A 24,451-nucleotide genomic window follows, 5' to 3' on the forward strand; every position below is an offset into this window, starting at 1 on the left:
CTTCTCACTAGTGTCTGTATCACAGTGATGCAATACATAGAACGTATTAATTATTGAACAGGTAACACAGGCATTAATCAGAACATCCTCTAATCAGCATTCAGAGTGGAACCCTGAACAAGGGCAGTATTTGGACTAGGAGATAACACAAAGAAAGAACAAAATAATCTTGGATTTTGCACCAAAACTTCAGTTTAGCACATTCCCTGCAAGTGATATAGTTCTTCATCATGCTTTTGGCTGGATTCTAAAGTATTTACTATTTAAAGATACCCAAACATAAGAACATCTGTGTCAAGTTGTACCTCCAAGAACCTTGTAAGCTAACAAATATTGACACCTACCTGAGTTTTGTGGGGGGGGTCTTTTGTTGTTTGGACAGGGCAGGGACGTGTTCATTTTTAACTGAGGTATGAGCAATACTAAGAAAAATGCTCAGGAGTATTTAAAATCTTTGGGTGCTTGCTTGCTTGTTAATTAGTAAATATTTAATCAAAATGCACACATTAACTTCTACTGAATCTAAAAAAAGAAAAAAATTATTCATGCCTTCTAGCTGTATTTTTTTCTCATTTCAAATTGGGCTAACAAGCTATTGCTGCTGAAAAACCACCATCTGTCCAGTGGTTTACATATAGATCCACTCTGTACAGTATTTTTGGTGTGGGCCAGAATATGCTATGTCATGCCACTTTCCTGTTTTCCACAGTGCTTCTGATCATGAAATAAGGATTGCAGGAACAATGCATGTGTGAAGTGTACACACAGAAACTACCAGCAGTATGCACACAAAAATTACACTTCAATATTTTGTAAAAATAATATTTTATCCTCATCACTTGAAAGTTTTACATTCCAACAAAAATAATGGGTGCCTCACTCATTTTATCAATTCAGAGAACTTCAGCCCTCCAAGTTCATAGTTTTAATACAGTGTTTTCTAATCAACATGGAATTTGAGAGATGCCATTATTTTGCTTTTAATAAACAGCAAAATCCCAAAACAATCAGCAAACATTTCAATTTGCTGTCAGTATTTTAATTTTAATCACAGACAGCTTTACCACTAGGGTCCTCAACAGTGAATTACCTGTGTTGGTAGTCATACTGCATAAAAGATCCATGAGGTTCAAGATAAAGACTTATGGTTGTCCTAGGTTTAAACAACTCAGTTATGCAACTGAATGACATAATTCAAAGGTATTTCTAACTTACTGTAAGAGGAATTCTGTGATAGAACCACTTGACAAAATAATGTGATGCAAGCATGTGGGAAAAAAAATGAACTGGACAAATCTGCGCAACTTTCAGTAAACATTTTTAAAGTTGAGTGTACACTTACTATTTATGTATTTGCACAACTGAAATGACAAAGATTTTCTGGAAGAAAATCACTGAACCCAAAATTACATTTCAAATTCTACAGACAAAAAATTTATTGATTTTCTCTACATTTTTGTCTGAAGTTTGAAATAGGTGTCCTCTTCAAAAGAACAAACTTAAGGCACACTTAAAACTGCATTTCACTGCATTGCTGAATGAGATGTGGTTACCTCAGAAACAGCATAAATCCAAAATACTTTTTCCCTTGATCAGCTGAGGCGGCAGTGACAGAGCTTTCATTGACTAGATGAGGGTGTATGCATTTTCAGAAAGGACTTTATACACTGAAATACACTTTATTTCTACTTAATTCCTGCTGTTGTCAAGAAAAAGCTACTTTACTTTCAACATGATCTCTATTTAGTGTGGAAGTGACATTCAGATCCAAAGTCCCTGCAACTATGGCTTAGATGACTCCTACTGACCTACATCTAAGTTAACAATTCTAGATCCATTTAACACTCTTCACCTATTCATCTAGTAAGGGTTTCTTGCACTGGCTTGCACACAGCTGTATGTTCTGGTATGCAAATCGATATGGCTGTGAAGTTACCTGTGAAGTGTTTCAGAAACACCAAATCATCTGCTTTAAAGAATCTATTCTTCTGCATTTCAACAGAAACCTTAACACAAACTAATGTGAACACATATCCATTATGAAACAGATATGCATACAGAAAATCATTCAAGAGGAATTTTGTAGCATTAAAACATAAAAAAATTTTAAAAAAATTTCAACTAGCTCATTTACAAGTGACAATGCTCTCTGACCATACTGTTTTTTTGCAAAGCACAAAACAGTCCTTTGTCTGAGGGCTTTAGTATGATTTCATTAGATAAGAAAATTTAAAATTTGCACTAGTGACTTAGCTTTAAACGAAAAATGACAGAGTAGAGAATAAGATTAGTAAACCAGTGATACAACTAATATCACTGTTAGTATGCAAGTGCTGAAATGTGCACTTTAAACTCTTGGAGAGAAAAAACACATTCATCTGTAACTGTGTAATATATCTTAAGAACCTCTTCATTTGTAAGAGTGCTTAGACTGCTAGAATTGCCTCCTCTAATCTTTGGTAGCAGACCATCTAAAAGATATTAAGAGTAGGATATTCAATGAGACACCCTCTTTTCATCAAGTTCTTGCAAGATAGGAATAAAATAATGGCAAATACAATTTTACAGCTTACCAACTTCAAGAAAAACCCTATTAAGAAACTCTCATCACTAACAAGAATCACTTTTCAGATATGTAAATTATTACTCAAAGAGATGTCATGAATTTTCTTTTTAGTAGTTCTACTTGGCTTTTCTTGACTATGAAATATCAAGTACACACACTACTTGAATTATGCTTATTGTGCACCCAAAAAACTCATACCAATTAAGTTAAAAACATCACTGTGACAGCCCTTCAAGGGAAAATGTAAGACTAGTTACAATTAAGGAAAGATACTTTTGCCATTCTTATTCAAATAAACAGTTTCAAATTAAAATAAAATAACATCCTGCCTTTATGCCTCTTAAAACAATCTCTCATCTACACCAGTAAATGGCTTCACAGTGCATGCCTACTTGTGGAAATGAAGTTGAAAGAAAAATCTGATGACTGCAAAATTCAAAAGAATCAGCAGTAGATGCTACAACAGGGAAAGAAAGATCCTTTAATTACCTGAATCAACAAGAACAAAAAAGGGAAATGTTCTTTAATAACATGAATTAATAACAAAAATTTGTCCAGTTACTCTTGATGACTCCTGATATTCTGAATAGGTTTTAAAATTATAAAGCTGGAGTATGACTTTTTACAAGAGCAAAGAACAAAGGGCAATGGCTTTAAACTGATGTACAGCAGACTTATATTAGATAGAAATTCTTTACTGTGAGAGTGGTGAGGCACTAGAACAGGTTGCCCAGAGAAGTTATGGATGCCCCATCCCTGGAAGTGTTCAAGGCCAGGCTGGATGCAGTTTTGAACAGCCTGGTGGCATGGCATGGGAGTTGGAACTAGATGATCTTTAAGGTCCCTTTCAACCCAAACCATTCAATGATTCTGACTATTTAGCTCTTCCATTATCAAGCAACTAAAAGACACCATTACTGAAAAGACAGAGAATGAAATTTAGAATCCATTTTTATCAGTTTCAAATCAAATTACCCAAAGATGTGAGTCAAAGATGTGAGGAAAAAAGTCAAGAGTACTTTCAGTTTGACCAGCAGAAAATATCCTTGCACATGGTCAAAACTGCTCAAATTGTATATTCAGAGACTTCTGTAATAAACTGGCTTATCTTATAAACACCTTCTATATGTAAGTTTATTTTATCTTTTCCAACTGTGCTTAAGGAATGCCTGTGCATGCCTCACTACAGGTTTGATTACAGTACTCCCATCTTGACTTACTCAGGCTAAAAGTTCTTTAACTTCATAAAGTTGTTTAAATCACTTAAGTGGCTCTTGGTATGTTACAGAGCTCTACTGAAGCAAAGGAATCTAACAGAATATATTCCCTTAAGTCTATAACAAAAAGGAAGTACCACACATACAAAGAAAGCATACCAGTACTTCACAGGAAAAGGTTTCAGCAAAGAAATCACGTCTTTATAGCAAAAAAAGGCTACATTTCACCTTTATGGATATGGTGCTCTACTCAAATGCACTACAGTGAAAGAACCACAGCCTGTTTAAAAAGGCAAGTACATCAAACATCCTATGGATGCATATGGTTTTCAAGTAAATGTGAATGACTTAATACAATGTGTTGCCTGCAAAGCTACCTGAAATATTTTTCAATCTATCTGTTACTTATGTGAATCATACATCAGCTTCTTCAGTTGCTAGAACCCACAACCTTTCATCACTACAGCAAGCTTTAAACCGGTGTAGGCCAGAACTGCTACCCCAATGCCTGGGCCTCATCTTCCTTCTGTCCCAATCTCACTCTCTCCTTTGCAAAAGCAAAAATTAATAGTCACTCCCATGAATCACATCAAAGAATTGGTCTGGGTGTCAGGACAGTTCCTTTTAGTGCACACATTGGCTTATGATGGCTTAATCTACAATAAAAAAGGAAAGTCTTCACTCCAGCTCTGAAATATTTAAAACTTCCTACTGGCAAGATAAAGGAACCAGAGTGTTTCACTTATATGAAGTCCCTTCAAGTTTCTAAATATGGCTATATTTTGGTAATACATATCTGCATGCTACATTATTTAAATAAGAATAGAACAGTTCTAGCTGTAAACATAATGCAACTGAAGACTGTACAACAACCTTTTATTCTACAAAAAATACAGCATTTAGAAATTGATGGTGTAACACATATGTACAGTAGCCAATTTATTAATGTTTGAAAGATATTAACAAAGATAATAGATTCATTAAATGCATTGTTCTATACAACTACCAACCAAATTGTTTAACAACTGTCACCTGGCAATTTACCTAAATCTTCACACTATGAATAACTTGGCACATTGCCAGTCCCAGTTTAGAAGAACAACAGATTAACTTCTAGTTTTCAGGAGGTTTTTAACAAAAATGTTTAAAAAGTAAAGCTACTGCCAATATGTGTTTGATTTTGAGTATTTATTTCTGTGGCCTATGACTGAAACCTTTTCAGACCTAACATATTAAAATGAAATATAACCCCTTAAGTTCATAAAATATCCTTAGAGCTGTTTTGTGCTTTTGGGCTTTCACACAATCCAATCTGCCTGGCCAGAACACTACGGGTAGCTGGTGCAGCAGCATCGGTCAAGCTCTTTGAGCCAGACACTGCCCGTGACAATACATTTACCTTCACCATTGTTCATCTCAGCTCCCAAGACACGTTCTGGTAATAAACACATCAGCAAGGTCCATTACAAAGCAGTGGTTATTTAATGCATATCTAATGACTACTACTTGCACAATAGATAATAATTTATTCAAGTCCACTCTTTCAAAGGGCTACCTTCATTAAGCTGTCTGTTTACTATCCAGAATACAAGTCCCTGTAACTGAAAAATTGAACCATGACACAGCATGAAAAAATACCCCACCGTCCAGAGGAAGAGGACTACACACACTAATAACTTGCTTCTAGGTTCAAAGGCATGCTAGTGCTTTACACTCATGTGATGTTTTCATACTTTCACCCCTTTGAGGGAAGCAGAAAGGGAAATAAAACTTGTATGCTAATGATTTATTGTTGAAGATCAAAAGTCTAATCTGAGCTAAAAACGTTTCTTTTACCAAAGGGGCATTCATGTAAGAGAATCTACCCTTATTATCTTATTATGCAAGAGGAAAACAACTTTCTTAAAACTGAGTGAAAGGGTGCTTTCAGACACAGAATTTTAACAAAACTTACTTTGAAAGAAGTTGGTGAAATGCACTTAAATGGAACAAACTGAAAATCTGACATCATCCTAAAGCTTAACCTTTCCAATTGAAAGGATACACAAGCAGCAAAGCAGATGAAACAGGAGAGAATAGCACTACTAATTTACCTAAGCAGCCAATTCATCTCAACAATTTAAAAAGAGGTTCAACTTCAATGTTATTCCATCAAAACATAACCCCCCAACTCTTATTTCTGTAAAACATGTAGGGTTTTTAGACCAACATCAGCTTACTTTTAATGGAACATTTCTGAGCTTTGAGTCATTAAAATCAATTAACCACTGAGTACTCAAACACTAACACTATCTATCCAGAACACCAAATATATTACAAAATAAAAAACGCAAATGCTCATTTAAGTTTTGGCTTCATGCAGATCTGCATTTTAAAAAGTAAGCTGGAATACTACTGCATTTTCTTACAGTATATACATTCCACCTTCTAGAAGTAGTAAGAACATTGTAACAATGAGCATGAGCAGATAAATAGAAGCTTGACAGCACTGCAGTGAAATAAGTTTTATCTTACTACCTAAAGAAGGTGAAAGACAAATTTTCACAACCTAGTTTCTTTTCAATTTTATTGAAGTGCCTATAGTCTTCTGTGAGTGCTTGCACATACACAGGCACGCACAGAAAAAGTAGTATCTACAAACAGTTTACACAGATATTTACATACATGTTATTTACATAAACTAATATGACTGCATGATCTTTGATGTAAAAACCATATGCTTCTTGCACATGTAACTGTTGCATTGGTTTTACAAAAGTAATATAAACCTTTTGCAACAACTGGCTAAGCATATATCATAGCTTATTCCAAGTTTTTAGAGCTTGCAGGTTTTTTTAAAAAAATACAATACCTAAAACACTGTTATCAAACAAATATGCTTTATTGGCATCTAAAAACAAAATGCACCCAACATTAAAATGTATTTTTTCATTTTTTAAACCCACTGCAGTACGAGGAACAAATCACAAACACTTACTTTAGAGAAAACAGAGACTATAGTGTAGATTTTACAAAATCACTTTTAATCTCTGTGTTATGCTCCTTAAGTAACATGGGCCATTTTTTTTTCTGCCGAATTGTAGGAACATAAAATATCACAGCTTTATCTATACTTTAAAATTCTGCAGCAGCCTAAAAACACGGACAAGATACACCAGCACCTGTTTTCAAGTATAACAATTTAGATAGCCAAACTAAGGGTAGTATCTAAAAATTCCATTTTCTTCCATAGGAAGTCTTTGTTTTACAAGCTGTTAATTTATCATTGTGAAATTAAAAGCAATTGGGGGCAAGTTTATGCTTTACCAAAGAAATAAAATAAAATTTAAAAAAAAAAACCCAAAGCAAAAAACGTTTACCTACCATGTTCAAATTAAGAACAGTGTTCTATACAAGTCAGTTGTACAGTTATTTAAGTGAAAGATGAACATGAACATCAGATTAACTTAATTCTGGCAGACAAAAGTGAACTGCTACGGTCCAGTCAGCCATTTATCTATTACAGAGAGATGACAACTTTACAAAAGGTATCTTTTACCTACTGAGTGATGATTATGTCCCCTCAGTTTCTGTGCTTTCTACCACTGGTTCACTCTCTATATCAGCTTCTGTGTCACTCTTCTCTTTGTTTATCTCGACAGAAGATGTCAGTTTTTCATAAAGTTCTGGGTCATCCTGCACCTGTGCAGTTGGTGGCTGACTTTCTGTCTCTGTATTTTCACCATTTACCTGGGGCATATTATCAGCTTTGCGTTGAGAAGTGGCCCCATCAAAATATTCAAAAACCCGTGGATGTGGAGGCGGGATCCAGTTGTTTGACATTCTGTCTCTTCCAAACCTGTTTCCATTAATTTCTCTGCAAAAATTAAAATCTCTGTCATCCCTATCCCTCTGTCTTTCCCAGGGTCTTCTGCGGTCATCAAAATCTCTGTGAGCATCTTGTTCAAATCCTCTATTCCAACTGGGACCACTTCTACTATCAAACCTATAGTTTACATGCCGAAACCGCTCTCTGTCTTCATGGAAGCTTTTAGGGCCACCATAAATAGGAAAGGCATGGTGCTCTCTTTCATCATAATCTCCTCTCTGTCCCCAGTGCTTGTCTGAATTGAAACCAAAATGCTCTCTTCGGCCAAGGTTATCTAAACCTGGTCTTCCAAAATTTTCTCTCATGTCTATATGTGGTCTAGCAAAGTGCTCTCTTCCATCTACCGGAGGCCTTCCTATACCTTCTCTTGGATCAACTGGTGGTCGTCCAACAGAATCTCGGACATCCACTGGAGATGGTCTGTTAAGATTATCTCGGTTTTCCACTGGAGGAAAGCGATAATCTCTGTCCCCCTCCTGTTGAATGTTATCACCTCCAAGTGGTAGCCTTTTTTCTGGATTAGAAATGTTATCGATATTTTGTCTTCCCGGTGTTCCAAAAGGTCTTTCTGTTTGATTAAAAATATCTCCTGGAGGAAAAGGACCTCGAGGTGGTGGTGGGTGAAGAGATGGATCAAGGATTGCAGGAGGAGGAATAGCACGCTGTGGTGGCATGCCTGGCTGCATTAAAGGAAACCTTGGTCCAGGCGAATGGGGCATTAGGCCTGGACGGATATCTATAAGAGGCATTCCTGGCATTCTTTGATTACTGATATTTAAATGAGGCATGTTGGGAACTGCAGCTGGATGCTGCATTGCCAGAAGTCCAGAATTACTTGAAATATTTGGTGGTGGCACTCCCATAAGTCCAGAACTAGTTGAAACATTGGGTGGTGGCATTATGAGAAGCCCGGAGTTGCTTGAAACACTCGGTGGCTGTACTCCTGCTAGAACTCCTGAGCTGCTGGACACACTGGGTGGCTGCATTCCTGTCAGAAGGCCAGGGCTGCTTGAGACACCAGGTGGATGAACTCCAGCTAGAAGCCCTGAGCTACTTGAGACATTTGGTGGTGGCACTCCAGCCATAAGTCCAGAGCTACTTGAGGCATTAGTTGGCTGAATCCCGCCAGCAAGAGAAGAGCTACTGGAGACAACAGGTAGCTGCATTCCTCCTGCAAGACCAGAATTGCTGGAAACAGTTGGTGGTTGCACTCCTCCTACAAGTCCAGAGCTGCTCGAAACACTGGGTGGCTGTACTCCCCCTGCAAGCCCAGAGCTACTTGAGGCAGTGGATGGTGGCCCTTCTCCAGTAAGCCCAGAATTGCTTGAGACACTGGGTGGCTGCACTCCTCCAACAAGTCCAGAGGTACTCGAGACATCACTTTGCACTGAAACAAAGTGACAAGAAAAACAATTAACAAAAAATATCAGTGTTAACACAAAATGCAGTTTAATCCATGTTCAGGTAATGCATGCAGTGATGATACTGCTGACACGTCTGTCCTAGTTTCTATAACTAACATATATTATTTCAATCACATTGATGATACATAGACATTAGACCACAGAAATGAATGTCTCTACATAGTAAAGACTATATAGTAGCTTAAAATTAACAATCCCCAAAGCCATCACCCAATTTATGCAATGAAACTATTAAAATCTTTGATGAAGTTCTATAGATGTTATGCTATCCCACCCTCTCCTACTCCTTTTCCACTGCTACTTGTATAATCAAACTGCATTTTTAAGAAGTTTTCTGATGAGTTTCCAGATTCAGCTTTATTCTTGAGACTATGAGAAAAACATACTTGAGCAAAAACTGCTAGAAGTCATTGATCAGATGATGACAAAGATGGTTCTCACCACTTCCCCAAAATAAAGTCAGAATGATACCGTACCCAACACAAAACTTCCTATTCTGTAGTTACTAGCTCAATGGACTATGATTTGCAAAAATCTCTGACTATGATGCTTCCTGTACAGGATCATATCATATAATGAAAACATTTCTTACCAGATCTATTGTTTTCACTAGAAGAAATCTGAAGGTCTGTAAGATGTGGTCCTTTGTCATCTGATTCTGGTTTGTTGATTGGCAGGGGATTAAAAACACTTCCAGCAGATAATGTTGGAGTAGCTAGATTGCTGGTAACTGTGCCAACTGGTAGAACAAGGCCAGTAAAAGGAACATCCTTCATTGTCTCTTGTGCAATTGGTAATGGAGGCTGTACTAAAGCTGTAGAGATATAACAGAAGTGTATCACAGTAATCATATAGTGAAACCTTCAAATTTAGTTTAGTATAAGTCAGGCTCATAAATCAGAAGAAGCAAAATTAATTACCCTACCTGGTACATTTTTTGATAATAAATTTTTTATCCTCAATCAGCAATGTAGTATTTAGGGTTTTTTTTCTAGAGATCATGAGCTTCAGGCAAACCTAAGCAATCAGTATTCTAACATATCTTTAAATGTTAAATCAATACAGTTAGAATGCTAAACTAAAATAAATTATTATATATTATTCAGTGACTAAGACCAAATAATTCCAATAATAGCTACATGTGTTAGAAAGGTCCAAATATTGAACAATGCATACAAATAATTAACAACTTAACTCCATGTTAGGTATAATTTTTCAGTCTACATTATAAGCTCTCTAAGTCTTTTTTCAATGCCTGCTTAAACCAGCTAAACAACAACTTCTGTGTTTCTATTTCCCATAACACAGAATTAACTTGCTTTTGATTAAATAACAGGGAGCATATAAACAAAGTAAACTTTTCATCACACACAAACAATTGTTAGAGCAATCAAACTTACATGTTGGAACAACTGGTGGGACTACAGGTGGTGGGACAACAGGTGGCGGGACAACAGGTGGAACTGGAGGAGGCATATAACCTATATGGAAAAAAATGACAAATTATTACATGGAAAGCAAATAAACTTTTGCAGAAAAGACTGCCTACAGTATTTATCCCAAAAAGTTGTACCACTGTACACTGGCAAACAACATATTAATAGGAAGATGCAACAGTGTTTTCAAAAACAACCCCATTTCACTACAGATGATCTGCAGGTCCATCTTTAAGTGATATCTACCAGTATTATCCAAAGAACAAAATCAAGAGTTTCAAACCTTTCAAAAGAAAAGAGAATAATTTTAAGTAATTTTAAATTTTTAATTTTTCACAAGGGTAGAAAGCTGTGATTCTTATTCTCAACAGAATACATTGGTAAAAATAATACCAAGTTAGATAGAAGTAATTTTAACCTAGTATATAATTTAGGAGTCAATGGCCAACTCACTCAGACAGTAACCAGTAGCTGACAGAAAACTTTGATGTACACAGAGGCGCACTAATGCCTATGCTCATTACACACTGCATTTCATTTTTACTGACTTACCTGGAGGTGGCTGTGAAGGGTTGAAACTTGCTCTCAAGAAGGGTGGAGGAGGAATTGGGCTATAACCAGGAGGAGGGACAGACATTGTGACAGGAAACGCAGGTGGAACCAAGCTAACAGCAGGCACAGCTGGAGCTACTGGAATCTTTTTTCATGGAAAGAAAAACAAGCAGCTTCAATATTTAAGAGTATTCAAGGACATTAAAAGGGATAAACTGATCTAACTGCAATTGACATCAAGCATGCAATTGACATCAAGCATGTACCAAAGGCTTTGTATATATTTCAAACGCTGAAGAATTAAATTGCATTCTGAAATGGTACACTATGAACAAACAAGAACACTGGAAGAATCCTATTTTATCTTTACTTCATTCTCACACACCTAAAAATACAGTCTAGCACTATGTCTATTCAAGAATAAAAATATACCTATTGCAGAGGGGTGAATGCAGAAATGCAGAGAGAGAAAAGGAAGAAAAATATAAATAGTGTAGCAATTTGGAGGCACTTTGAAAACAGTGATTCTAGTGTCTAGAAAAACTTAGGTATTTTAGAACAGTACTGGAAAATTAAGTTTTGAGTGCATAATTATAAGGCTAATAATCCTGATGAAATCCTGAAAATTATTTTTTATTTCTTGAATTTCTGTTTGACCTATGCATTGTGTTACAGCGCATCATATTTACAAAGATGTAATTAGAAGCAGTATAAATGCAATATATCCATGTATATTTAAACATATACTGATCACAGTGTACATTAGGAGATGGCTGAGACAGGAAGACTGAAGACAGTTTTTGCAAAGAGGAAAAAGCCCCAAATTCAATTCAAGTAAATGCAAATATATTAACATTCATATAATTTTATGTCAGTTCAACAACTGGAAATGTCTATACACATTTAGAAAGATAAAACACTAACAACATAAGTACAAAACTTATTAAGCAACTGCATGAAACTAAAGATTATGGATGGCAACTATTCTAAAATATTTCAGAGATGAACACTAATGGATGCAGGACTTCAATCAAAAATATTTTATCACTTAAACTCAGCATTAAAGTTTACCTGTATTGACTAAGAAGTCTGCCCACCAGTTCTGTGGGGCTTTTGCAAACTCAGACAATACCAACCTGCAGCATAGTGACTGGTTGCGTGTAAGCTTCTGTCTGTGTTGTGATAACGGTACTCTTATCAACTGTAGCACTCTGCGTCGTTTGAGTATTTTCTTTAGCAGCTTCTGAGCTTCTGGCTGTTTCCCACTCTTTAAAAATGATGTATTTTATTATAAAAAGATAATTAATGTGTTATTTTTGTTTAGATGTCTTCTTTCTTAAACAACATATCTGAATCTAGCATCTACATAGATTCATTACAAATAGCCCTCAAACTTATTTTGAAAAGAACGAGTGCAATTATTTATTATTGTGTATTTAAAGAACAAAACATCTTTATCTACCTGCAATGTTGCTTAAATTTGAATGTATACAAACAGATTTTTCAAAACTTGCCACCTTTTTTTACCAATCATTCTGTTAATAATTTGCAATATAGAGTATGCTCCTGTTTTCTAAAAACTCCTGTAGCAAATATATGTATGTTATCACTTGGCAATTGTAAAATGAGAAAGAATCCTGATGTTAAACAAACCTCACCACAACCTCCATTTCTTCCATCTGTCATTTCTTCAATAATTTTGTACTTTAAATGTAAGATAGTAAATGTACTTCAGTAATGTTACATGTTTTAATTTTTGTCATTTTTACTCAATTTTCACTCAAAGCAAGATTGTATTTTAACCTGAAGAATTACTATCACTATTGTGAAAGTCTTAATCTACTGTTTATTTCAGTATAATCTGTTTCAAGAAAGTACAGTACAAGTAAATCTTTCATAAACCTAACGAACTGTTCAACTGGGTTTCAGATTAAGGGCTAACACTACCTGTTTTCCTGTCTCTCTGACTTTATGGAAAAAATACCATAAGGTTCTGCTAAGCTGTGCCTATCAGGACAAGGTCTAATTTCAACTTAAGTCTTTTACCAGAATATAAGACTTTCCTAATCACAAGCAGATAACAATTTCTACACAAATTAATATTTCACATACCAGTGCACAAGAAGTTCAAATCTCTTAAAATGTGCTAACCTTTATTAACTGACCTAAATGAATTATCCTCTGTCACCAGTTCTTCATTGTCATGACAATCAACTAAATCTAAAATTAGTTGATTAATCTAAAAATAAAATCTAGATTTCATTATTACAGTGCCATTTATATTGTAAACAAAGAGCTAGAAAAATCTAAGCAAATGAAAAAAAGACCATGCATTTCCTAAAAAATAATTTTTTGGAGAATTTGCAATTACCAAAATAAACACATTGTCTAACTATCAGAATTGTTAATGTTTGTACCTGTATTTACTGTTTCCTGGTCAATCATGCCACCTTCAGCAAAGCCCTCCAAATCATCCAATTTCACTTTCTCCCATGGAATATAGGAAACTCCCAGATCCACATCCCAGAATTGCTTGTATTCTGTTTTCACACCTTTATTCAAAGCCCAAGCAATCTGAAAATAAAACCCAATCAGACAGTCTGGTTAAATCATATGATCTGGGAACAGAACATTTCAGATTATTTCCTTCAAATTTCTGTCACTGCACATCAATCCTCAGCATCTATTTATTAAAAGTTTTAACAATGTTTGGATTTTAAATGGACCTGCAAGAAGTTTACTTGGCCTCTACAACAAGTACATGTATGATTAATTACATGAGAAAGCTTAAATTTGTTCTACATCAATTCTAACACATATATAGGAAAACTAAAAATCCAGCATTTCAAGGACTTACTGTAAAGTATCAAGCAGGTAGAAGAAACCCCTATAACATATAATAAAGTACTTATCTCTAAGACTTTTATAAAATTTTGTATTAAGTGACCCACCTCTACCTGACCATTTTATAATGGTCAGGTAGAGGACTTAGGCTGTATGTACATAAACTAAGGTCCACATGTTTCCTAAAGATCAAGTCATTTTTCTACCTTTCATATTGCCTGTTAGAAGCTGCATTTTATACAGAGAAAAAGCAGTTTACACCTCACTGCTTCATTTTTCTTCTCCACATTGTACATTTGAGTGAACAGCTGCTAAAAACAAACCATCATAGTAGAATTGTACTGTGTTTGAAATGGACAGCATCTTTAAGATTGAAATCACCTTACCTTAATAATTTTAGATCCAATTTTATACGACCCAGAACTAAGTTTCTGAAGAGCACGATATGCATCCTGTCTATGTACCATACAGACATAAGCACATCCTCTTGGGGGAATCATCTATGGAAAAACAGCAGTGGTTTTAAAAAGTAGGGAAATCAGTACTTCAGATTATGTAAGAACACTAATTGTATACTAATACTATAGAAAGAAAGGCTTACACTGTAAACCTTAATGGGCCATATTAACAAGTTTGGGCACTGAGAAAACTTAAGAGTGATATTGGCGGGCTACTTCAGTTACAACATTTTCAAGAAGCAGCAGCAAGCTGAAGAATGAGTGTTATAAAAAATGAAAAATTAGAACAAGGAGCAGACAGGGAGCTACATTATGACAACATCAGAAAAGCGAAGGTTGCTACCTCTTAAGCTCCAGATTCTCTGTGAGCTGAGCAATAATCTCTCACAGAGGAGCAAAACAGTGATTAAAAGTATATTGCATTTTTTAAGTGTAGACTCCTCATTCCTGAACGTGATTTTTTTCTAACGTTTTACTGTATTTATGTATGCACAGCATGTTTTATTTATTGTATGACATTGCACATAACCCTTGCAAACTTATGCTAGCTAAATTGTCATGTATGACAATTGCTTACATTCATTTAAGTCAAAATCTTGGTGTGCTTTTACACTGTTTAAATGCACATGGTAACATAACAAAAATGTAAGATGACAGACTGTAAACATATTTTCTAAGAACTGCATTAAGATATACATTGTTATTCTAGGTACATAAGCTTTGTGGAAAGCGTAGGATGAACTATCTACAATATGGTTTGCCTTTGAAATATAACAGGCACTGGGACATGTATAGTTCTTACATTTATTTCCTTAATTGATAGCCCCTGCAAATCAAAATGAGGTTTAAATGTCTGGCTAGAAAAACAGTAAAAGTTTCACCTGAAATGAATGAAATTGCACAAGAAGCATTTTAAAACTGCTGAAGCAAGAGGAAAACCCAGATTTCTCTCATGTAGATGTGCTATTTTAGGAGAAAAATACTTCCTTTTGAAGCTGAATTATAGGGAACTAAGGTACTACTCCAAACACCTGACTCTAAATTACTTTAAGTAATGAGAATTGTATGTCCAAATTATAAGCATCTTTTTAATTGCCACATTTTAGAATAAACGTTTGTTTACAGTACAATTTCTTTTCTTCTAAATGTTTTATCGAGAAGGATTTGACTTAAGGAATCCTCTGTTTGGAAAGTAACCAAGAACAATGTGGATACACAACCATAGGTGTCCTTAGGCCAAGGAAAAACGATACCTGTTCCATGACACATCACTAAACCAGAACAACCATAACTTTTTAGTTAAACCTTGGTTTAAAAACTGCATAAAGTGCTAGAGCTTAGGAAGAGCTTTTTTACCTTGAAGTGTACTGTCTTTAGTGCTTCAAAACAGAGTAGATCAAAACCAGGTGGCAAATAAAATGGCCACAATTTTTAAGTGTGATAGAAAAGTCTCCTAAATACAAGTTTAGGCAGCTGTAAAGAATTCAGAGACATAAGCATGCTTAAGTTTCTAGTCTAACATTTCTGAAAAAGCATAGCAACATGCTTACTTACATTAATTGATTCTATCTGTCCAAATTCTTCAAACAAGTTTGTTAAATCTTGCTGTGTAGCCTTCTTGTCTACTTGACCTACCCAAAGAGTAGTACTGCAAACTGTCAAGAGACACATTCACATCAGTCAAAATACTGAATGTTAGCTTATGAAATACTCTATAGCATGAATGTAAAAGGTTTTAAAACTACACAGGAATCACTGCTAAAAACCCAAGAATGGTAAATCTATTACTTACTATATAGAGAGTAAGTACATTAACAAAAATGATAAAGGGTTAAACAACACCAAACATATTCACTACAAGCATTTATTCTTCTTGTTTCATTTTCTTTTAAACAAAGTCGTTGTTTTCATATAAATAAAACTGTAAAATTCTGTAGATTAGCAGCAAGGGCAAACTGAATTATGAATTACTTCTGGAAAAAAAGAAAATATTTCTCTTCTAATTTCTATTAAAAAACCCATGCCTTTAGGATTCATGTCAATTTTAACAAAGTAAAACTAAAAGTGTAGTACAGATTACTGGCTAAAAGTGTATTACAGGAACTGAATGCAGCAGTATTATGCACTGCATTTTTATCTGAAAATAGCAACAATACTATTAATTTACCATGGGCAAAAACCTGAAAAGAAATTTATCTGAGGCTAATCAGGCTGAAGATATGCATGATACTTCTGATTCTTGTCAATTCCACCACAAGCCCAAATCCCTGCCTTCCAAATGTCCACCCATCCTCCTCGCCAAACACAAACACTTGCTGACATGAGTTAAGACTTCCTTCTCCCAAATGTACATGGTTCCAATTCCTCTGTCTTCCAAATATTGCCCAATCTGTATGTGCAGCTTGGATTTCTTGGTCTGCCCTATCCTTTACCAAGGAAACATTCTTTCTTTATCATTATCTTGATACATCACATCTCCTTCTGTACCAATCCTGGTGCACCAAAATGGAAACCAGAGCTGTGCATTCTGCCAACTCACATTTTCAACTGACATTTGTACTCTACAGTGCTGAGAATGACCAGCTGTAAGATTTCTCTGGGACAAAACTTGTTCCTCACATGCTGGTAGATATCCCTTCTGTATCTCATGGTGTTAAGCTCTAGGAAACAATTCTTCAGATCTCAACAAATAATAGCAGCTGTCACTGAACAAATTTCATGAAACAGAACAGTTGTCAGGTGAATTATTTATTCCACTTACCTCCCACCAAAGTTTCCACACTTCACTTAGCCTACTTAATATCTCCTTTAAAATTCACAGGACCTCAAATGCTGCTGTTCGTTAGGTTACTTAATATCTCTGTCTCTCATCTCCCAGCCACTCTGATTATAGCTCCCTGCATTTCAGACTTCTGGGAGAAATCTACACCATAAAACCAAATTGTCTCTTTTTATGTGGAAAACCAGAGGAGGGGAAAAAAGTGCATCTAAACTGTAATACAGTCCCCAGTTTAAAGTCACCTTGCAATGATATAAAATATTAATGTGAAGAGAACAGAACATTCTTTCCTTTACAAAAATGAGTTGTGAGCTGCCTTCTTGTCAGATAAACGATATACTTCTAATACACAAGATAAATGAAAAACTGTATCAGAAACAAAATTAAATTCTCAAAATACATTCCCTTTAAGCAACTGGGTGGAGGAAGTTATTTTTCTCCTTACTACCTTCCTTTTTTTTAGTATGTAAATTCTCTGTGGAAATGAAAGCAGTACACAGCAGCACTCTGCAGAGGCTGAAATACACTTGATTTTTGAATACTTTCTTAAGATATCACCATTATGGTCTGTCTTACACTAGCAAATTTCTCCGCTTTGGTGCTACATTCCTCTGGAAATCTATTTTAAAAATGATGTAAATTTTTTAAAACCCAGGCTTCTAAGATTTCCATCAAAGTGTTCGAAGTGTGCACCATACACTTTAACATTTTAAGAATTTTCAGACCAACTGCTGGACATGTTCAAATGCCAAGTAAAAGACAGCATTAAAGAGAAAAGACTGTAACTTAGAGACAGCCCTTGCTCCTCTCTGTTAAGAGGCATAATCAGTGGTGCAAGAGGGACTAAAAACATCAGTAGAAGAGTATGATACTTGTCCTTGCCTAAGATGACATGATGTACCTAAGCTGCAAGAAACATCAGAAATTAAACCTATAAATATATAAGTAGTCAAGATAAATCTTGTTCTGTTAATGAAAACAAAGCCTTTTTTCCGTTTAACCCTACATTATTAAAGCACTACACAGGTACTACATACCACTTAGTGTTTTTGACCGTATAGGAGGCAATCCCTTTTTCTGACGTTCTTTTTCCCTTTCCCTAGCCCTTCTTTCACTGGAGTATGACCGAGATGACTTTCTCTTCCTTTCTCTTGATCTCGAGCGTGAACGTTTTCTGTGTTTCCGCTTACGAGAACCAGACCGTGATCTAGACCTTCGTTTTCTTGGTGACCTACAAAATACTTAATTTTAGTATGCTGAGCAAAAAAAAAAACAATCCCTGATTTAGTTGTCTTTTAGTTAAAACTTTAGGCATTACACAGATATTTCCATTATATTCAGTAAAACTACTTCAGGAAACAAACTTAATGCCATTTGGGTGAGGAACAAAAACAAAACAAAAAACATTCAAAATGTTCTGTATCTACAGTACCTAGTTCTCTGGCACAGAAAGCTAACACCAGCCAGCTGCACAGGCTATTTCTGTAACCTGAATAGATCTTTAAAAATTTCAATTAAATCACCCACACGGCAAATGAACTGTCATACCAAAAGTCTGCATCTAACACACAAGTATTTAATGAACATGTCTTTTCATTGCCAAAACCTCCTTTTCATGATTTTGGAAAATACTGAATTAAGACTGACAATCACAAATTGCAACTTTTTTTCAGAAAAAGTCCCTTTACTTAATGCAAGGTAATTACAAAACCTTGAACGAGATCTTGAACGAGTTCTTGATCTTGAACGAACAGCTGATTTCTTTTCTTCTTGTTCAAAAATCTCTTCTTCAGCAATATCCTGACCTTCATCTATATCCATGTCCTGAGATCAGACATAAAAGATGTTCAATAACACTTAATAATTTACTCACAATACATATGACTTAGAATCATGTTAGTTTATGTTTTCTTTTCAATTTTTATAATGAAATTTTAAATAGTTTTACCTGTTGTTGAATATCCATGGAATCATCTACATTTGCTTCCACTTCTAAAAACTGCTGTTGACTACTCCCTTGTGATGGTGACGCAGAGTGCTCTGAACCAAAATTTCCTTCTTGATTCTCCTCAGGACTTGCCTAAATAACAGTCAATAATATACCGTAAAGCCCATTGCAATTACAAACGTAATACTATATGAAAATAATATTTCCATTTCTCATTAATATGAAAGCTGAACTGGAAATCAATCCATTTCATTCCTGTTTTATGGTATCATCCTTAAACTCAAAACTTTGAAATAATTAATATTTCTGATTACAAAAGATTAGTACCTATTTGCTAAATAACAAAACTACAGTACACACAGAGTACACAATTTACTGCTTCAAAACAGAAATTCACAGGACAAACGCAGCCATATGTACAGTGACCCTGAAAGACACCCACTTGTCCCCCATGCATATGCATTAATAAATCTTAATACTAACATTATAAAAATATTTGTAATACTAATTGAACTACTTAAAAAATTTACACTAGGCCTGAACTTTTTTACAGTGAACAATTTCAGACAAGCAATTACTGAAAGATAAGAGAGGAAGCTGTGCCATTTGTGTCAACATGGCAATTTCAAGAGATCTAATAAAATAAGCAGTTCTGAAAAAACACCAAAATTAATGAATGTGGAATACTGAAGGTGTTGGTGATTTGCTAGAGAAAAAGCTATAATGGCCTGTGCATTGCCTGAAAGTACAGGTTTGGAAAAAAAATCTCTAAGGTACAAATAATTCAAGAACTAGAACAAATGAAATCAAAATACTCAGCAACCATATAAGAACAATTTTGAAAAGCAAATTAAAATCTATAATCCATTACTGCGGGTAAACATTTCAGTGATCCTCACTATATTTTAGCTTTTAATTAAAGAAATCCTACATGTTCTTTCTGCCCAGAGAATGACAGGAAGTTAGCAGAATGACTAGTAGTAACAATTTTATCTTTGTATTTTTTAAACATCTTATAACAAGTCTGTAAAAAAATATTCTACTATAATTCAATTAATTTGCCTTCTGACAGAATGTTTTGACTCATTTTCCTTATATTTAATTATTATTCAACCATCTGTTTCTTAGTATCAATGCCTACAATTCTTGTTGCTCCTTCTGTTTTTATCTTCTGTCCTCCCCTCCCTTTTCCTCTGCTCCTCATCAGAAACCTAATAATTTTGTTTTGTGCTTTATCTTTCCTTCTCTTTCTCTTTGATCTTTCTCAATGAAACTTACGCATGGAAATAAAGAAAATATTACCCATAACATACTGTAGACACTACAAAGTAGTTCCAGCAGCAGTTTGTATCTTTTAGCTGTTATCAAAGTGAAAAAAAAATACTTTCCTCCATACTGATTAGACAAGAAGACTGGATCTGAAGGGAAAATTCATCAGGCCTTGTAATAGAAAATTAAACAGTAAGGGGAGAGTCAAGTAAACATTCTACCCATAAATATATTGTAAACTTTGATTTTGCTGATTTTACAAGGTAGGCATTCAATACCTTTATTTTCAAACTAGACAGATACTTTTTGATATGATACATCAAAAGCTCCTTGAACAGATCATTCCTCGCTTTATTCCTTTACAACGTTTTTAGTGTTTAGAGACAGAAATGGCTAGATATCCACCAAGACTCAAAACTATTTATTCTGTAGCTATGCTGTATATTCTTCTCCATTTACTACACTTAAATGAAAAATGAAAATAAATCAGTAAAATAAAGCAGTAAAGAAACAGTATCTAGCAAAAATTAAATTAATAAAGTCAGAAATTCAAAGCTTAAGTGGCATTCTTGATTAAAAGCTGAGCCACTTGGCTCAGGCAGAGGAATAAATTGTTCAGGGAGTTGGTGAGGTCACCCTCCCTGGTGGAGTTTAAGAGGTATCTGGGCTGGGTGATGTAGTTTACTGGTTCAGTGGCATTGCTGGTTGACAGCTGGACTTGATGATCTTAAGGTCCCTTCCTACCCTGACTACTCAACAGCTCTATGACTTGGCCTTTGCACAGCTTGAACTAAAGTCTCCAACAGTTGTTTGTTAAGTTTGTGATCCCTTGTCTTTTCTTTCAATCTGAGATTTCTATTTTCCTGGGAAACTAGATTGAAATACTCCACATGAAGTCTGCTTCATACCTGGACAGGATCAAGACAAAATACTTTTGTTTGTTTTGGTTTGCTTTTTTTTTTTTTTTTTAATGGAATCAGGAGGGAAAAAGAACATTTAAGTATGGAGGACTAATCTCAGTAGAAATAAGCCAAGTTACTTCAGCATAGAAAGGACACAACTCATATAGTTAAGAGGAACCTTGGGTTATCTCAAGCACTAGTTCTTAATGAATATTTTCTCAGGAAATATGTGATTATACTTTAGCTGAGATTCTTCAACAGAATTATTTCATCAATTATTAGTCAAGACATAAAACCTGGGGAAATTAAAGCTACCCACAGTCTCTATTCTGTCCTCCCCTCAGAGACAGGAGCATAATCACTTTATTGCTCACCTTATTCCTTCTGCAAGCATGGGAAAGCTTTTTTCTCCCCATGTAAAGAGCTGAACAGCCAAAGCACAGTCACGTCTAACTCACCTAATGAGTACTCTTTTCTAAGAGAAACAAATTGTACTCCCCACACATTTGGCTGTGGGCTTTTTTCTCCTTTAAGCACTTTGTCCCACTTAGGCCACTTACTTGGCAAGTTTCTGTTACCACGGTCAGCTAGTGATAAAGACTTTACATGAAAACTGTAAGTAACAACACAATTTTTTTGTCCTGGAATATGCTTTTTTTAAATCATAAATTACAACAATAGCCACAAGGTGGAGTTCTTACCTTTTGAGGCTGCTGCTGCTCCAGAAGCTGCTGTCTGAGATGTTCTAAATTTTGCTGCTGTAGCTGTTCAGCTAGTTGGTGAAAAAGTGAGTTGTTCACAGATTCTGGTACTAATGGCCTAAAATGAAATAACTTAAATTAAAAAAAAAAAAGCCTACAGTTTTTCTGTTTGTTTAAACAGTGAGTAAATAGGTCTTCACAACTGGGTTTCCAGTTTAACTAAAATGTAAAATAATGAGGACAATGGAGTTAGTTCCACCTTCTAATATCATCACTATTCCATCAACTGTATAAATATAACTATACAAAACAAAGAACATGCTAACTTTTTCCTAAAGTCAAAAAAATATTCTGGAACACAGACTTATAGTAAAATGTGTATGTTAATTCAGAAAACTGTCTTTTCCTACTGTTTTAGTGTACTTTTGCTCTGAAATAAGTATCTTCCTTACTTAATCCTAATTTTCAACTAGCATCAGGAAAATTTAGCATTTTCCATAAGAAACATAGCTTGGTCTTACAATTGGGAAGAGGGAGTTTCCTTTTTAGGCTCTTCATTTTGTTCAGATTCTTCCCCAAAGTCAAACCTGTCCATCAGCTTCTAGGAGAAAACAAAATAAGCATTACTGAACACTCCTTATATGTCCCTTTATCTATATTTCCTTTTCATTAGGAAGATGCTCTCATTTTTCAACTTAAAAAAAAAAAAAAGTTTGGCAAATAACCTGAACAGAAAACTAAGTGTCATACTGCTATTGTTACCAAACTCTTGACTGCATCAAATCTTGGCCCAGTTTTCCTGAGCTGTGCTGCAACAAGTACAACCACATGCTCTTTTCCACAGTAACTAGAGCGACTTTGGAGTAAAGCTTAAACAAAGATTAATTTTTTTTGTAATGGTACCTTTAATTAGAAGAAATTACTACGAAGAGGCCAACTATTCAATCCTTTGGTAATCATCAAACTGCTCTGCTCATATCAAGAGAAGACCTACAGCTTGATTACTTCACAAAGAATTACTGTATTTTCACAAACACGTGTCATTTAAACAACCTGAATTCCTTCAAATATACTGCTCCTTGAAAAGAACTTCTCAATAGTCTGCAAAAAAAAATCAAAGCAAGCAGTTATCATGTAAGAGGAATAATGCTTCTAATGGATAAAAAGAAAGGTATCTGACAAGGAGAAAAACTTGGATAAACTTCCTGTGTTATCTGTGAAGATGTCTACACTGGAGTTCTGCTTAAGCAAAAAGTTTGTCTTTAAATTTTAAAAGGTTCAGAAGTATTTTAACAGTACCTTACTTTCCTGAAGAGAAAAACTAAGGAACAAGCATAAAGAAATACAACAGATGTTGTTTACCAGTGAGATTGCCTTTTTTCACTGTTTAATGAAAGAACCATGCTATTAAAGCTATGTCCATGCATCTTTACACACCTTGGGAGTTTTCTGAAAAGTAGAGCTAATGCTGTACTACCAACCACCATAACTTCCTCTCAAACATTAATCTCAGAAGAAAAAAACCAAGAGGATGAGAATGTACGGCAGTAATTTTGAAATACTAAGGCAAAAACATCTTCAGCAAAAAGCCACGATGATTCAGTACCCTATTTTCTTTCTCAGGATGCTCTATTCACTCTCAATTACTGGAGTCCAGTAAGAAGAACAAAGCATAAGCTAACTAGAAGATCGACCAATCACTAATCAATCAAGAATTTTCAGAATCACTTTTCCCAATATAATATTTATGAGACAGCAGGACTGAATATGTCTCTGAGAAAACACAGTAGAAACACAGACCATCCAGCTTATGTGAGATGGGATGTTAAAACCCAGAACAACTTTCACCATATATATCTAATCCATTTCAGCAAGGTGACCCCCTTTTTTGTTTGAATTGTTAGAATATTTTCCAGTGAGGCACTTATAAAATGTTGCTGCTCTGAAAAAAATTGTGCATTTCAGAAAAACAACCTCAAACTTAAAATACTATTAATCATCATGTATCTTCCATCATGACAAAGAAGGAGGGAAAATAACAGAACATGTGCTGTTTAAACGGCTGAGAAAATAAATGAATAGAAACTAGTCACCAGTTCATGACAAACAAAACAAAGATTTAGATTAACCAAGGCCAGAGAAAACAAGAGAACCTCCATCCAAGACAGGTAAATGTGCAGCATGATTTTTGTTGACATTTGGTTTAAGTAACATTGTACATACTGGAGCAAAAAATCTGAACTGAAATATCTTGATTTTTACATAGTTTATAGAAGAATACTTTCTACAGTGAAGTAATAGAAATTTAACCAAATTAAATACTAGGATACCAAGTTTAATGTTACACACACACACATATAAAAGGTGCAGAACTTTCCCTTATGCTACATATGTTACTTTAATTATGTAAGAAGAAAATGTGCTCAGAAAAAGCAACAGAAAGGAATAAAGACATGAAAAGGGGTTTTTATTAGAAATGAAACTAAT

General features: G+C 35.0%; 1 protein-coding gene across 4 annotated transcripts in view; it reads right to left on the reverse strand.

The window, feature by feature from the left end:
- SCAF8 (SR-related CTD associated factor 8) overlaps positions 1 to 24,451 on the reverse strand; it is a 199,760-nt gene that overhangs the window by 140,833 nt on the left and 34,476 nt on the right. For 3 of the 4 annotated variants that reach the window (XR_007777267.1, XR_007777268.1, XM_030235564.2), the window contains exons 8-20: positions 22,486 to 22,565; positions 21,965 to 22,082; positions 19,093 to 19,224; positions 18,856 to 18,968; positions 18,182 to 18,375; positions 15,920 to 16,020; positions 14,294 to 14,407; positions 13,481 to 13,637; positions 12,200 to 12,330; positions 11,064 to 11,208; positions 10,476 to 10,556; positions 9,668 to 9,889; positions 7,322 to 9,038 (exon numbers count right to left, since the gene is read on the reverse strand). Coding sequence is in view for 2 of the 4 variants with exons in the window: in XM_030235564.2 (XP_030091424.1) it covers positions 7,336 to 9,038; positions 9,668 to 9,889; positions 10,476 to 10,556; positions 11,064 to 11,208; positions 12,200 to 12,330; positions 13,481 to 13,637; positions 14,294 to 14,407; positions 15,920 to 16,020; positions 18,182 to 18,375; positions 18,856 to 18,968; positions 19,093 to 19,224; positions 21,965 to 22,082; positions 22,486 to 22,565 (3,291 nt within the window). In the remaining 2 variants the exon portion in view is untranslated. Of the gene's footprint in view, positions 1 to 6,645; positions 9,039 to 9,667; positions 9,890 to 10,475; positions 10,557 to 11,063; positions 11,209 to 12,199; positions 12,331 to 13,480; positions 13,638 to 14,293; positions 14,408 to 15,919; positions 16,021 to 18,181; positions 18,376 to 18,855; positions 18,969 to 19,092; positions 19,225 to 21,964; positions 22,083 to 22,485; positions 22,566 to 24,451 lie in introns of those variants that run through there. The other variant, XM_030235563.2, reaches the window with a different exon arrangement.

Source organism: Serinus canaria, chromosome 3 (assembly GCF_022539315.1).
Source record: "Serinus canaria isolate serCan28SL12 chromosome 3, serCan2020, whole genome shotgun sequence".
Classification (NCBI taxonomy): domain Eukaryota; kingdom Metazoa; phylum Chordata; class Aves; order Passeriformes; family Fringillidae; genus Serinus; species Serinus canaria.